We start from the raw sequence: 14,278 nt of genomic DNA, 5'->3' as shown, positions 1-14,278 counted from the left end.
CTTCAACAAATGGTGCTGGCACAATTGGATGAGGGTGTGTAGAAGACTGCAGATAGACCCATGTCTGTCGCCATGCACAAAACTCAAGTCCAAATGGATCAAAGACCTTAACATCAATCCAGCCACATTGAACCTCTTAGAAGAGAAAGTAGGAGGTACCCTTGAACAAATTGGTATAGGAGACCGCTTCTTGAACATAACTCCAGGGGCACAGACACTGAAAGAAACAATTAATAAATGGGACCTCTTCAAACTTAGAAGCTTCTGTAAGGCAAAGGACACAGTTGACAAGACCAAACGGCAGCCCACTGACTGGGAAAAGATTTTCACTAATCCTATATCCGACAAAGGGCTGATCTCCAAAATATACAAAGAACTCAAGAAACTAGTCAACAAAACACCAAATAACCCTATTAAAAAATGGGGTACAGAACTGAAGAAAGAATTCTCAATGGAGGAAATCAAAAAGGCTGAAAGACACTTAAGAAAATGCTCCACATCCTTAGCTATCAGGGAAATGCAAATCAAAACAACTTTGAGATACCATCTTACCCCTGCCAGAATGGCTAAAATTAGAAACACCAGTGATGACTTATGTTGGAGAGGATGTGGAGAAAGTGGAACACTCCTCCACTGCTGGTGGGAGTGCAAACTCATACAGCCATTTTGGAGATCAGTATGGCGGTTCCTCAGGAAAATGGGAATTAGTTTACCACAGGACCCGGCAATCCCCCTCTTAGGCATATACCCAAAGGATTCACATCCATGCAACAAAGACATCTGTTCAACTATGTTCATAGCAGCACTATTTGTAATAGCAAGAACCTGGAAGCAACCTAGATGCCCCTCAATTGAAGAATGGTTAATGAAGATGTGGCACATCTACACAATGGAATACTACTCTGCAGAAAAAAATAATGGTATCTTGAAATACGCAGGCAAGTGGATGGCACTTGAAGAAACCATCCTGAATGAGGTAACCCAGTCACAAAAAGAGAAACACAGTATGTACTCACTCATATATGGATTTTAGAACTAGATCAAATGATCACCAGCCTATAATTCACATCACCAGAGGAACTAGGATAAAAGTTGTATTCTAAGAGATTCATATAAAGTCCCTCACAGAACTGGGAAGGGACAAGTCCCCCAGACCTCAGGTAAAGTGGGGGAGGACAGCTAATGGAGAGAGAAGTAGGAGAAAATGAGAGGGAGGAGAGGAAGGCATGTGCGACCAGGAGGATTGAGCCTGGTTAGGAATGGAAAATAGGAAAGAGAGAGAGAGAGACAGAGACAGAGAGAGAGAGAACATAAAAAGAGGGAGCCAATATTGGTTTGAAGATAAAGTTGAACACAAAGAAAGGTCGAGGGAACTACAAGACTGCTCCCAACCAACAATCTCAGCTCCCGTGGAAAGGCTATCATAAATGCCCTTCCCGGAGAGTGAGATCAACAACTAACTTCTCCATGGAGTCCTCAACTAATGCCTGTTGAAAACAGGAGCAAACACTCATACATAAACACTGAGTCGAACTAGAACCCAGAAGCAGATGGAGAGGACAAGACCATGCGGTAGAAGTACATAGAGACAGCTTACCTGAACAAGGAGGAGCTAAGGGCCACTAGACTGATAGCTGGGAAGCCAACAGGGGACTGACTCGGACCCCCCCTGAATATGGGTCTCAGCCAGAAGGTCTGAGCAGTCTAAGAGACCTCAGACAGTGGAGCCAGGATGTACCCCTGGTGCACAAAAGGACTTTGCAAACATATCCCCCATGGAGGGATAACTGCCTTATTCTATAGATAGGAGAGAAGCCCTAGTCCCTACTTCATAGGACCTGTCAGATCTACATGACCCCAACTGGATGGCATTCCCCTACATATGGTATTGTGGTGGGGGGTTGGGAGGGGAGGGTGTTTAGAGTGCATGGGAGAAGGCAGAGAGGGCAAAAGGGAGGAAAGGAGGGAGGGAGGGCTGGAGGGGAGGGAGGGAGGGAGGGAGGGAGAGGAAACTGGGATCGACATGTAAAATAATAAATTAAAAAAAAAAAAAAAAAACGCTTTGACTCCAAAATTTAAGTTGAAGAACAAGTTACTGGGGAAAAGTATTTCTATTTTTGTTTCCACAGAAAATGAAAAGATGTGGATTCCTTCCAGACTAATGTGGTTTGATCACGCCAGACCGCCTGAAACAGAGTACAAGCTGATCCTACATTCCAAACAGCTGGACAAAACAGCCCTACAGACTACAGCTAGGATATCTGAATCTTCTTCGAATCCCCCTAGACAGCGCCCCTTACCAGCAGGAAGTAGTTTGGAAAGAACGACGCCCAAATTCCCAAATATTGTGTAAAATGTTTGTTTTCATTTAATTGGACTTTGTTATATAAAATTAAATAAAAATAAATAAATAAATAAAAGAAATAATACTATAAATATTAAAAAAAAAAAAAAAGTCTCCTGCTTTGCTGAAGAGTCTGCCAGACACACTATGGCCTATGGGCTGAAGATGGAAGATTACAAAAGAACTTCGGGTGGCCAGGCAGTGAGATGTCTCTGTCATTTCTAGAGTTTATAAATTATCCTTCTGTGGTCTTTGAAGGAGTTGAAGACAGATAGTAATGGTTATAGTTTTCATTAGTTAGGGTTAAAGATATGTTACTTAGACTTTAGACACACAAAGATAGAATAGATGATGGACTATTTTCTTCAAAATTGTAGGGAGATAGTTCTGTGGCACTGACCACGCCCATTGGGGGTGGAGCCAGGGGCGGAGTGACCTGTGGAAGGAGGTCGGAGGGGGCCAGGAAAGGTGCTCTCTTGCTGGCGGGACTCAGAGAGGAGAGCATCGGGTTGAATTTCCTGGTGTTCATCTGTCTAGGTTGTAAGTTATTTCTCCCTGAATAAACATCTATTCGGCCTATTTGTTTATCCTGATCCTTATTGAACCGCGATACTATTGCCTTGATTTCTCAGTGCCTAACCACAAAGCATCCTGTAAGGGTCCCACTTACAACTTTATAAGACTACCTATATTCCTCTTTGCAATTCCTATCCTGTACATCAACCTGTGTGCTGTTTAGTGTTAATAGTCACCTTGACAGAACCTAGACTCACTGGGAGACAAGCCTCTGGACATGCCCTGACTAGGTTAATGGATATGGGAAAGTCCATTTAAACTGTGGCAGAGCCATTTCCTAGGCAGGGAATCTCAGATAGTGCAAGTGGGAAAAGCAAGCTTCTCTATTCTTGTTCCTATTGTGTAATGTGACCTGATGTTTGCTTCAAGCTCCTAACCTAGAACTGTGAGCTGGAATCCCTTTCTCCCTTAAGTTGCTTTGGTCAGCAACAACAGGAGAAACTACAACAGTCTTCTTTGAAGGACTTAGCAGCAAAACTTTTCAATCTATACCTTGACAATGTCTGCATAGCCATGTTTACACTTAATGCACTTTTCATGACTGCCCTATTTTGCTATGCTGCTGTAACTACATCCTAAAGCCAGATGTGTTTTATGTATCTCTGTGAACTTCCCTGAATTTTAGAAATCTATACTTAATGACTGCCTTCTAAAAAAGTGTTTTTGGCTTATTACTTGGCTCTCCTGGTGATCTGCTATGGTTTCCAAGTACTTGCACAGCCCTCCTCACTAGACAACCTTTCCAAGGTTCCATCAGTCATCTATGGTAGACAAAAGCAAGTCTGCATACATTGTATCTAACTGACTAGGGCCACACCCTCTGCCATGCTCACTTCTCTTAAACAGCCCTTCTTTCTTGTAAACAGCCATATCTAGTATACACGACTCTTAACAAATTTTCCTGGATAGAGCCCAAGAAACCGAAGCTTCTGTGTGCTGTAGCATCACCTGTGACTTCCTGGACAGCCACTGTGGTTAGCAGTGACCACACTAAACAAGCTAGCAGACAGATCACTTACTAGTGAAATCATGAAAATGCTACCCACCACTATAACTAGGTCCACTTACACAGAAAAATTCACAGATCACTAATGATGGAACATTTTTATGAAGCAAAAGAGCACAAAGCACATATGTGAAGCAAAACCCAAGACAGCTGATTTCTAAAGCTCCTTTAAAAATCACACAGTGGCACACTAGCCTAGAAGCAAGTATGTCTAACAGCATGCACACTTAAAGACTACAAATAAAACTGTGAAACTGAAGTTTGGTTCAATGACTTCCAGGACAGCGGCTTTTCTAAAAAGAAAGGGAGCCTGCATTTCAGATTGAATTTGCTGTTCAGAAGCGTGACTACAAGCATGCATGAGCTGTTGTATGGTGCAGGCATATATATGTACACTTGCGCATCTAGAGAGTCATGTTGTTTCTGTGGAACACCCAAAGAAGAGAGAAAGCTAAATGTCTTTTGTTTTGCATTTCCCCCAACACACTGTTTTAAAAGCCCAAGTCCAAATTCCTGGCTTCTACTTGTAAGAGACTTTTGAAAGTCTTTTTAAGATCTTGTTTGCATGTAAATTTATTCTATTATACAGATATTCCCTAATTAATAATTTTTAAAAGGGAAAACCCACAGTTGATTTATCTTCCAGTTCAAGCACAGCACTGGAGACATCAAATCCAAGGTATGATGAACACATCTGCAAGCAAATCAAGTCCCCTACCTTGGCTTAAGACCAAGGAGGTATCAGGTTTCAGGCAAAAATGACAGCCCAAGCCAGGTGTACTCACATCTGGGATCCTACCAGCATATGGAAGACCGAGACAGGATTACCACTTTCAAGCCAGCCTGGTGAGATCAAGGCCAGCCAAAACAACTGAAACCAGGAACCAGGGCTAGTAAGACTAGTCCATACAATGTTTACTGCATAAACATAATGCCCTGAATTTGATCTCCAGAACCACAGTAAGAGTTGGAGGCAGATGGTGGTACACATCTTTGATCCTAGCACTCCGGAGGCAGAGGCAGGTAGATCTTTGAGTTTGAGGCCAGCCAGGTCTACAGAGCAAGTTCCAGGACAGCCAGGGCTACACTGAGAAAACTTATCTCCAACATACACACACAAACGAGAGAGAGGGAGGGGGGAGGGGAAGGGGAAGGGGAGGGGGAGGGGAGAGGGAGAGGGAGAGAGAGAGAGAGAAATAGGGGCAGTAATGTGTACTTATCATCTCAGATGTGCAGAGGGGGAGACAGGCACCTCCTTAAGGCTCACTGGCCAGCCAACCTAGCCCACTACTTGACAGCAAGCTCCAAGCCAGTGAGATACCTTGTTTCAAAAACAAGGTGGATAGTTCCTGAGGTTGACCTTTGGCCTATACAATCACAGTCAACATTGACTGGTTTTGGTCTGTTGTTTTGATTTTTGTTTTTTAAAGTGTTTTACTATGTAGTTCAAGTTGACTTTGAATTCAGTATTATTCTGTCTCAGCCTCCCAAATTCTGGAATTACAGGTATATACAACTATGCCTGGCTTGCCAACCTTATTCTTTGGTTTGTTTTTTAACTGTATATGTGTGTGTGCCTAAAATGTCCACAAAGACTAGAAGAGAGCATGAGATCCCCTGGAGCTGGAGTTCCAGGTAGTTATGAGCTGCCTGTTAAGGGTTCTGAGAACTGAACTCAGGTCTGCTCTAAGAGCAGAGATAATCTTGAACTACTGAGCCATCTCTCCAGCTCTGCTGTTGAACTAGATGAATGAAATTCATTTCTAACTGAAAATAAAAGAGACATCAGATATTTAATTCAATTACCATCCGTCCACCTACCCATATATTTTTAAAATGATAAATCATTAAAAGTAATCTGAAGCTATTTCAATTAAAAAAAATCTTTTCAAACTTTTTTTCCACCTTAGTTTTGAGCAAGGGTCCATCAAAAGGAAATGGTGGTTCAAAGTTTCTATGAGGACAATGTCCAATTCTGTATCACTAAGCTCCTTTCTTTGGATAGACCTTCACCAAATACCATATTTCCCACCAGAGCACAGATAGTAAAGATGAAGAGCACTGTGATACAGTTGCACAAACTAACCCTAATTTAGTCATGACACAACTGAAAAAGAGCCAATTAGACAGACAGTGTTAGAGCAATATTTAACAAGAATGTGAACCAGTGAGCCAATCTAGTATTCTGGGCACTCTTGTTTCAAACAAAAAACAGAAATGCTTTCAGTGTTTCAAAAACAATCCACAGTCATGCATTGCAGAATTCCAAGTGTATAGCTGATCCTCTTAGAAGAACTTACAAAAACCAAGGCATTTTTCCATAGGCAACTTAACATTAAAGACCTCAGGAAGCAAATAAACTGAGCCTTTACTTCCCAATTCATGCTCACTGTGACTGTTCTAAAAAAGACAGGGTGTCACTGTGTTGCTTATGCCAGCCTTGAACTCCTGGCTGAGTTCAGGCAATCCTCCTGCTTCACTGTCATTGGGTGTACACAGTCATAATTGCAGGATTCGTTGGTTTTTCAGAGGTGGAACCTCATGTTTGTAGCACCGGCTGACCTTGAGCTCAAGATCCTCTGGTCTCAGTCTACCAGTAACTAGGGCCATAGATATATGTATGCTATGGGGTCAGCTGCTACTGAACTGACACAAAAAACTTCATTTGAAATTTAGAAAGCCAGTGAGTTTTGCCAGCCACATATAACTTTGTATTTAAAACATGTAAATTGGGAAGTTTCTTCTGTTTTATTTCCACAGCTTCCTTTCTCATTACTGAAAAGAAGACAAGGAGTACTTTTTTGAGGCCCCAGCGATGCTTTTTCTTGTAAGACACTGGGAAAGGAATTGTCAGAGGCTTGGTTTTGACGCACAATGTGCTTTGTTCAGTTGGTGACTAGCACATCTGTCACGCTGCCACTGTGACTGTTCCTTCACATTTATCTGTCCCTGCTTCCTCTTGACTAGACTTGCACTCTTTCAGGAAAGAAGCCACAGCCTGCCCTTCTTTTCTATCTTGAAAACCTAGCACATTGTGAAGGAGTTATCCAATGACACCCTCCCTGCCATCCAGTGCTGACTAGTTTATGTCAAGTTGACCCAAGCTAAGTCATCTGAGAGGAAGGAACCTAAATTTAGAAAACGCCTCCATAAGATCAGCTTGTAGATAAGTCTGTAGGATATTTTGTTAATTAGTGATTGGTGGGGGAGGGTCCAGACCACTGTGGGTATGCCATTCCTGGGCTGTTGGTCCTGGACTCTGAAAGAAAGCAGACTGAGAAAGCCAGTAAGCAGCATCCCTCCATGGCCTCTGCATCAGCTCCCACCTCCAGGTTCCTACCCTGCTTGAGTTCCTGTCCTGACTTCCTTCAGTGATGGTACTCTGATATGTAAGTATAAGCCAAATAAACCCTTTCCTTCCCAACTTGTTCTTGGTCATGGTGTTTAATAGAAACCCTACCTAGGACACCCAAGAAGAATGTGAACAACTGAAAAATGAAACCTTCCTCACAGAATGCACACCAAACATAATCAGCAAGTATGCTACAACACCAGGTAATTATGACTTCCATTCACTGAATATGTCATCTGAAAAAAATACAGTAAGAGGGGAAGAGCTTTAAACTTTCTGAAAGAAAATTGGGCCAACTCTAGATTTCTTAGGTAAAACACTCTATTAACTCAATTTCGTAAGTATTGCGGTATCCCTGCTGTCAACAAGTGGCACATCACGGTGATACAGTTTTCATAGGTAGGTTCTAACTTCCTTGGTCAATGACATTACAAGTATGTATTTAAGTCTGAGAAAGTGACCTGGCTAAATATTTTATTTGAGGTGTTGTACCTATTCACTTCTAAGAACCCAACCACTAAAGGAGCCTAAAGTTATCAAGCTGAATGTTTATGGGATGGTTATGTCGACTGCAGATAAAAACATTATCTCAGACACACTACTGTCACTCTGCTCCAGTCCCTGCAGTCATGCATTTTTAGATACCCATCTCAAGTTTGCCTTCCAATGGAGAAACTGCTGGCTCTGGTTCTAAAGACAAATCTACCACCTCCTCAACAAAGGATATGAAGACAGCTAGCTGCCTTAAGATATTTCTGACAGCCTTAACTGGCAACAATTTGACTGCACCCTTGGTAGGCTAGCACTGCTTCAATTGTAGTCTATTAGGGACGCTGCTGTCCTGTCCCTACTACAGGGAAGCAGGCTTTCCTCACAGGAATTCTTGTATCTTTCTGCATCTTCTGCATCATACCAAACAGAGAGGCAGGTAATCTACCAGCTTCATCCTATTGCAAAGCTAAAATAAGGAACCAAAGAAATGGCGTCTGCTCTTGACTTTTCTGCAAAAGTAAATATTAAACATTCCCTGGAAATTGAGGGAGAAATAAGTCAATTAAAAAGTGTCTTGTTTTGAGTTGCCTCTGCAGGATAAAATTCATTCATTAAGGTTTCTTTTTGTTTGTTTTATTTATTTTTTTTTCTTATTATACATATTGATCTCCGTTCCCTCTCTTTCTCTCCCTCCTTCTCTCCCTCCCATGCTTCCCAACCACCCTCCCATTCCATCCCCCCCCCCCAACTCCACAGGGAGGGCGGTGCCTTCCAGGAGGGGTCAACAAAATCTGTCAAGTCATTTGGAGTAGATCATTAAGGTTTCTTTAAACCACTAATAAGCATTAGGCCCCTTCCACAACTACACATTTGCCCAATCCTTATGAAGCCAGAGTCTAGCTTTCACTTTGTTCACAAAGTTCACAAAGTACTAAATTAAAAGCCTCACTAGTTGCAATTATAGCAGATAGATCTCCAAGTTTTCAACATATTTTTAAACCAAGAAAGAAACTGGCAAGCACAGTCAAAAAGTAGAAAATATGCTTATTTCTATATGAATCTTTAATATTTTAGTAGCTAATAAAAATACATAGATTACTTTAAAGTAGCTATAAACTAATACAAGAAAATAGTTCCCTTAATATTCTTGGCTGTAACCCTAAACATCTGAGCAATTAAGAAATGTATGCAAGTCGAGGAGGGGCTTCAGCAGGGAAAGGAACTTCCAGCCTAGCCTCAGGACTCAGAGTTTTATCCTTGGGATTCACATGGTGGGAAGAGACCCAATTACAGCAATTGCTCCTCTGATAACCACACATAAATGAAATAAAAAATACTTATTTAAAAACAACTCCCAAATAACTAAAAACAGTAAGATAGTACAGAATTCGAATTTGATAAAGCTTAGCAGCATTACCTTTTTTGGCACTTTCAGGACCCGATTCATCGAAGCGAAACCTGACAATTCGGAAATCTTTACAATAAATTATTAACTCTGTTGGATTAAATTTCAGCTTCTGGTTGGGACCTAGGACTTTCTGCTTCCTCTTGTGGTCATTCACTGAAGAAGAAAAAATAGTGGGGTGGGAATGTGACAACGTTCATTCCTGATGCTCTTTAGATCCTTAAACAACTTTCCAGCAGTGACCAGCACTGAAGCACCACTCCTGGAGCACACCCCACTGCCGGAGCAGACCCCACTCCTGGAGCACACCCCACTCCTGGAGCAGACCCCACTCCTGGAGCAGACCCCACTCCTGGAGCACACCCCACTCCTGGAGCAGACCCCACTGCCGGAGCAAACCCCACTCCAGGAGCACACCCCACTGCCGGAGCACACTCCACTCCCGGAGCACACCCCACTGCCGGAGCACACTCCACTCCTGGAGCAGGCCCCACTCCAGGAGCAGATCCTATTGCTGGACACTACTTCCTGGCTTTTCATATCCACCTGTGGCTCCTAGAACTTTGGAGGGCTAGTTCTATGATTCTGGTGATATTTTAGAGGACCTTTGCAATGATACATTTAATGGTTGAATTTTTAATTAAAAAAAGACCACAACTTATAAATTAAAAAATCTTATCTCCATTTTACAAGAATTTCTTGACTTCTCTGTTGAGTTCTTGGGACTTACAAAGGAATAAATGTAAAATTAACTCTACAGAAATAAAGTTCCAACACAAATACTTGGGATGATGGCCCTTCAAGGAATACTTCAGGATTTCAATCAACTTTTAGAGACATTTCATTTTATGAAGTGGTCTCACTGTGCTTCCCAGGATAGCCTTGAGCTTGGCACTCAAGTGAGACTTCTGCCTCACCTCCTAAGTGCAGCCATCACATTCAGCTACAACTTTTAGAGAGAGCACCTGCAGAATACCACATACCTGTCACAATCTGCTCAATACATGTCAAAGGGACATCATGCTCTCCAAGAAGGAGGTTTCTGTAATGGAATTTCTGAAATGAAAAATGATATTCATGTGAATGAATTCTTTTCTCAATGGCCTCAAAACAGTAACAGCAAGCTTTGCCTTTAATGTGAAAAAAAAAAAAAAAAAACCCCACAAAAAAAAAAAAAAAAAAAAAAAAAAAAAAAAACAACAACAGTAATTGCCAAGGAACACAAAATCCTTTGCTATGCAACAAGGACCATCCATCCGAAGGGAATGGCATCAAACAGCATGCATTAGTAGGCAGTGGAGAGAGGATACATGTTTTGAGTTTTGGGACAGGGTTTCACTAGGTAGCCCAGGCTGACTTTTAGCTCCCTAAAACTCTTTAGCTGTGTGGATACCTGTGTGCTACGATTACAGGCATAGGTTACCACACCTTCTCCCCACACTTTTATTCTAACAAAAGGAAATTAATATATATGCCACAATGTTACTATAATATCTGAGAGATGTAATATGATCAATTCTTTATAGGCAAACAAGTGTATGCCTAGTTCTAGATGAATTGGCCATAAAATAAAAGAAAGAGGGATCTTGGGTCATCAGACTTTAATGAGTAAAATCATATCTGATTTTTATAACAGCTAGTGTGATAAGTGGCTATCTAGAACATAATGATCACTGCTGTTTTTTGTTGTTTTGTTATTTTTTTAAAAGTCTGTTTTGTTTAAAGACAGGGTCTGGCTCAGGTTCACCTTAAAACTGTGATTCTTCTGCCTCTTAGAAAAGGCTTTTGGGCTTGTGATGTAGATAGAAGCCCTGAGTCTGATTTCCAGCACTGCGTAATATTCTGGCAAGGTGGAACTCATCTGTAATCCCAAGATTTAGGAGGTAGAGGCAAGAGGATCAGAAGTTCAAGTTCATTCTCAACTACATGTGGAGTGTGAGGCCAGCCTGGCGTATCCCAGACCCTGTGAAAGGACAGAAGGGGGCAGAGAGAATGAAGGAGAACGCAGTAGAGAAGGCTTTTGGTGAGTGACAGCCCACTGTTCACACCTAGAAAATACTTCCCGATCATTTCCAAACTGAAACACAGCTGTCAGCAAGGCCCTGGTCTGCCACCGGTTCTGGACTTAAGGTTTCTCCTGCTCAGTATGTCTGGGTCAGAGAGCATTCAATGAAGCCAAAAACAAAGGGGAAACACAAGTGTGCTTGTCTCCCTGCTTTGTTAATGCCTTCAATTTAGTGTAAATATAATTCAGAAGATTAATGCACACAAGAATATGCAGAAAATATTGGAAATTAGTGAATGACTACATGAAATAAAATATACTTACACAAAGATCTCTCAAAGAAATGTTTGTGTTATTAAAGAAACAATTTAGTCAATATTTTTTCACTCTTACTATACACTAAAAAGTAGAATTCAAGTTTCTGGGAAAAGAGCTAATTAATTACAAAACAAACAAATAAATCAGTAAAATGTTTGACATTTATAATATTTAAGCTAAATAACTGAAATTTTCTCTTCATGATTAGTCAAAAAGAATATGTTTTTATAAACACATTTCTAAAAATGGAGGAAAGAAAATAACTCCCTTACTGAAGAGAATATAAGATCAGGATATTCCAAAGGATAAATGAAGCAGAGTTCTTAAAATCATCTCACTAAGCCTAGTGTGAGTTGTAACCAATCACTCAGGGAAGCAGAGGCAGGAAGATCAGGAGTTCAAAGCCAGCCTAAGTTGCACAGTGAGACTCTGGACTGGGGACTTAGCTCAATAGCAGAGCACATATAAAGAACTAGTTTGGTGTATAACATTACACCAAAAGAAAACAAACCAAAACTCACAAACTCCACTCACTATTCCTCAAGCAGGTTGTGACATTCTTCTCCACTTAATTTTGATTTTTAAAATTATTTTTGTTAGTTTTTGAGAATTGTGTACAATGTATTTTGATCCTATTCATCCCCTCCCAACTCTTCCCAGATCTACCACCCCTTACACACACATATGTCCTCTTTTTTAAGTCTATCAACTCTTATAGAGTATATTTTCAATATCATCAATTTACTGATAATTTTTCACAATTTCCCATATCTCTTATTTACATAACAATATATTCTGCTTAGAGTTAAGGCCTTAACAAAACTAAACAGTATACAAATAAATACCTGTAATGGCATTGGATCATCTGTAATGAAGGAGATTTTGAAGTTACTGCATATCAACTTTCCCCACAAATCATACTGGCTTGTGTCTGTTGCAATGCATTTTCTCACAAAATTGACTTCATTTACAACAATTTCTCCTAAAAAAGAAAAAAAGAAAGAAAGAAAAGGAAAGAAAAATCACAGTGAGCCACAAATATGCCAAGAAAACCCAAACCACTGTGTGCCCTTGCTGGAGGACTTCATGACTGGTGGCATTTGAAGGAGTTGTGAAGAGGAGCGGCCCCTGGCTGTTGGCATTCGTGGGCATCGGGAGTGCTTTGTGTCCTTGATGGGTATGGTATAGAATGAGTCCAAGAAGCTCTGGAGTTTGAGATGACTGAGCCAGCAGATAAAACTGCTTTAAATATACTCCAAATTGTAACTGAGTAAACAATAAAACTTTAACATAAAGTTGGGTTAGAAGGGGGGGATTAGAAAAAGCAAATTTGGAAACACCTACAGAAGCAATTTCTCAAAAAGGAATTGAAAGCTTGGACAGGCACATTTTAAGTGTCATGGCAGGGAATCAAGATACTTACACCTCCTATTACCTGAAAACTGTTTTCATAGTGATGACCAGAACCTCTTGCTGACAATCCATAACACCTATCTCATGAAGAATGGAACTTTAGTTTCAACAGTCTTCTCTAACAAAAATGTTAACAATAAATCTGAGTGATGATAAATAAATTTTACTCAACAATCCTAAAAATTCATGAGGCTAATTTTAAGAACAACCCCTAATATTTATCTGAGGATTTAATTCATATGCTCATGTCAAATTCCTGGCTCAAATCACTTGAGAAAATTTCCATCCTGAATACAAGCCTCTTTCACATGGGCTTAAGGCCCTGAATGCCAACTCCTGCTCAGCTGTCTTCCTCATCCTCTCCAATTTACCCACAATGGCCTTCTATGAATCCCTTTTGTATACCACACTGCTTCCATTTATGGGTCTTTGAACATGCCCCTCTCTCTTGGAAGATTTTTTTTTTTCTTTGAGACAGTGGCTATGCTCAAGAATGCTTAAAATAATCTCCCTGCCTAGATAAATCTCCCTTATCACAGAACCATAGACTTGCAATTTCAGTGCTCATCACAGCTATAATTTGATCACGTTTGCTTTTTAAGTAAATTCTTGCCTCCCCAGCTAGGAGTATACATCCAATGGTGGCAGAAAACAGACTTTTTGTTCAGTGCTGAAATTTTAGTGCATAGGACAGTACCAAGTATATGGTAGGTGGATACAAAGAAAGTGCTGAATAAAGTCCTTGGTTTACTGAAAAGGAATAAAACCAGTGATATGAGTGGAAAGCAAAGCAAATGACTGAATCAGATGTGGTGCTGTAACCCAGTACTTCGGAGGCAGAGGCAGAAGGACCCAGAGTACAAGATCAGCCTGAATACACGGTGAGACTGTCCCTAAAATGCAATAGCTGGGGACACAGCTCGGTGTTAGAGCATACACAAAGACCCTAGGTTAGATCAACAACAAAACAAACCAACCAATAAACCAGCTCATCAACTCTATTCCTCTAGAAAGCCCAACATTCTGTAGCTTAGTTTTTAATGTGAGTAGGTGATACTCCCAACAGAAAACCAGCAGCAGCAGAACTCAAGCGGCTCTGAGCAGTGCTGAAACCAGTCATTCAATCTGGTCAAGTACTCTGTTGAGTTGAAAGATGAGGACCGTGTGGGTACACACAGGCAGAATGTAATCACAGAACTGCACAGCTGTCCTTTGACACACAGAGAACAGTATAATTTGGGATTGGTGGCTTCTCGGTGCTTGTCCTGACTGATTCTTTAGAGAGTATACATGAGAAGAAGGCAGACGATTTCTCTATGACAGAGATGAGGGAGTTGGCACCAAAAAAAGGTTAAATCAATTCCATG

At 40.9% G+C, this 14,278-nt stretch overlaps 1 protein-coding gene across 1 annotated transcript in view; it reads right to left on the bottom strand.

Annotated features, from left to right (window-relative positions):
- LOC127215505 (myotubularin-related protein 10-like) overlaps window positions 1-14,278 on the bottom strand; it is a 57,627-nt gene that overhangs the window by 33,989 nt on the left and 9,360 nt on the right. The window contains 3 exon segments of the mRNA XM_051175924.1: window positions 9,183-9,331; window positions 10,159-10,231; window positions 12,344-12,480. Coding sequence (XP_051031881.1) covers window positions 9,183-9,331; window positions 10,159-10,231; window positions 12,344-12,480 — 359 coding nt within the window.

The sequence above is a fragment of the Phodopus roborovskii genome, unplaced genomic scaffold (genome assembly GCF_943737965.1).
Source record: "Phodopus roborovskii unplaced genomic scaffold, PHOROB, whole genome shotgun sequence".
In the NCBI taxonomy this organism is placed as follows: Eukaryota; Metazoa; Chordata; class Mammalia; order Rodentia; family Cricetidae; genus Phodopus; species Phodopus roborovskii.
The sequence above is the reverse complement of the archived record's forward strand: the minus strand, read 5'-3'. Positions and strand labels throughout refer to the sequence as shown.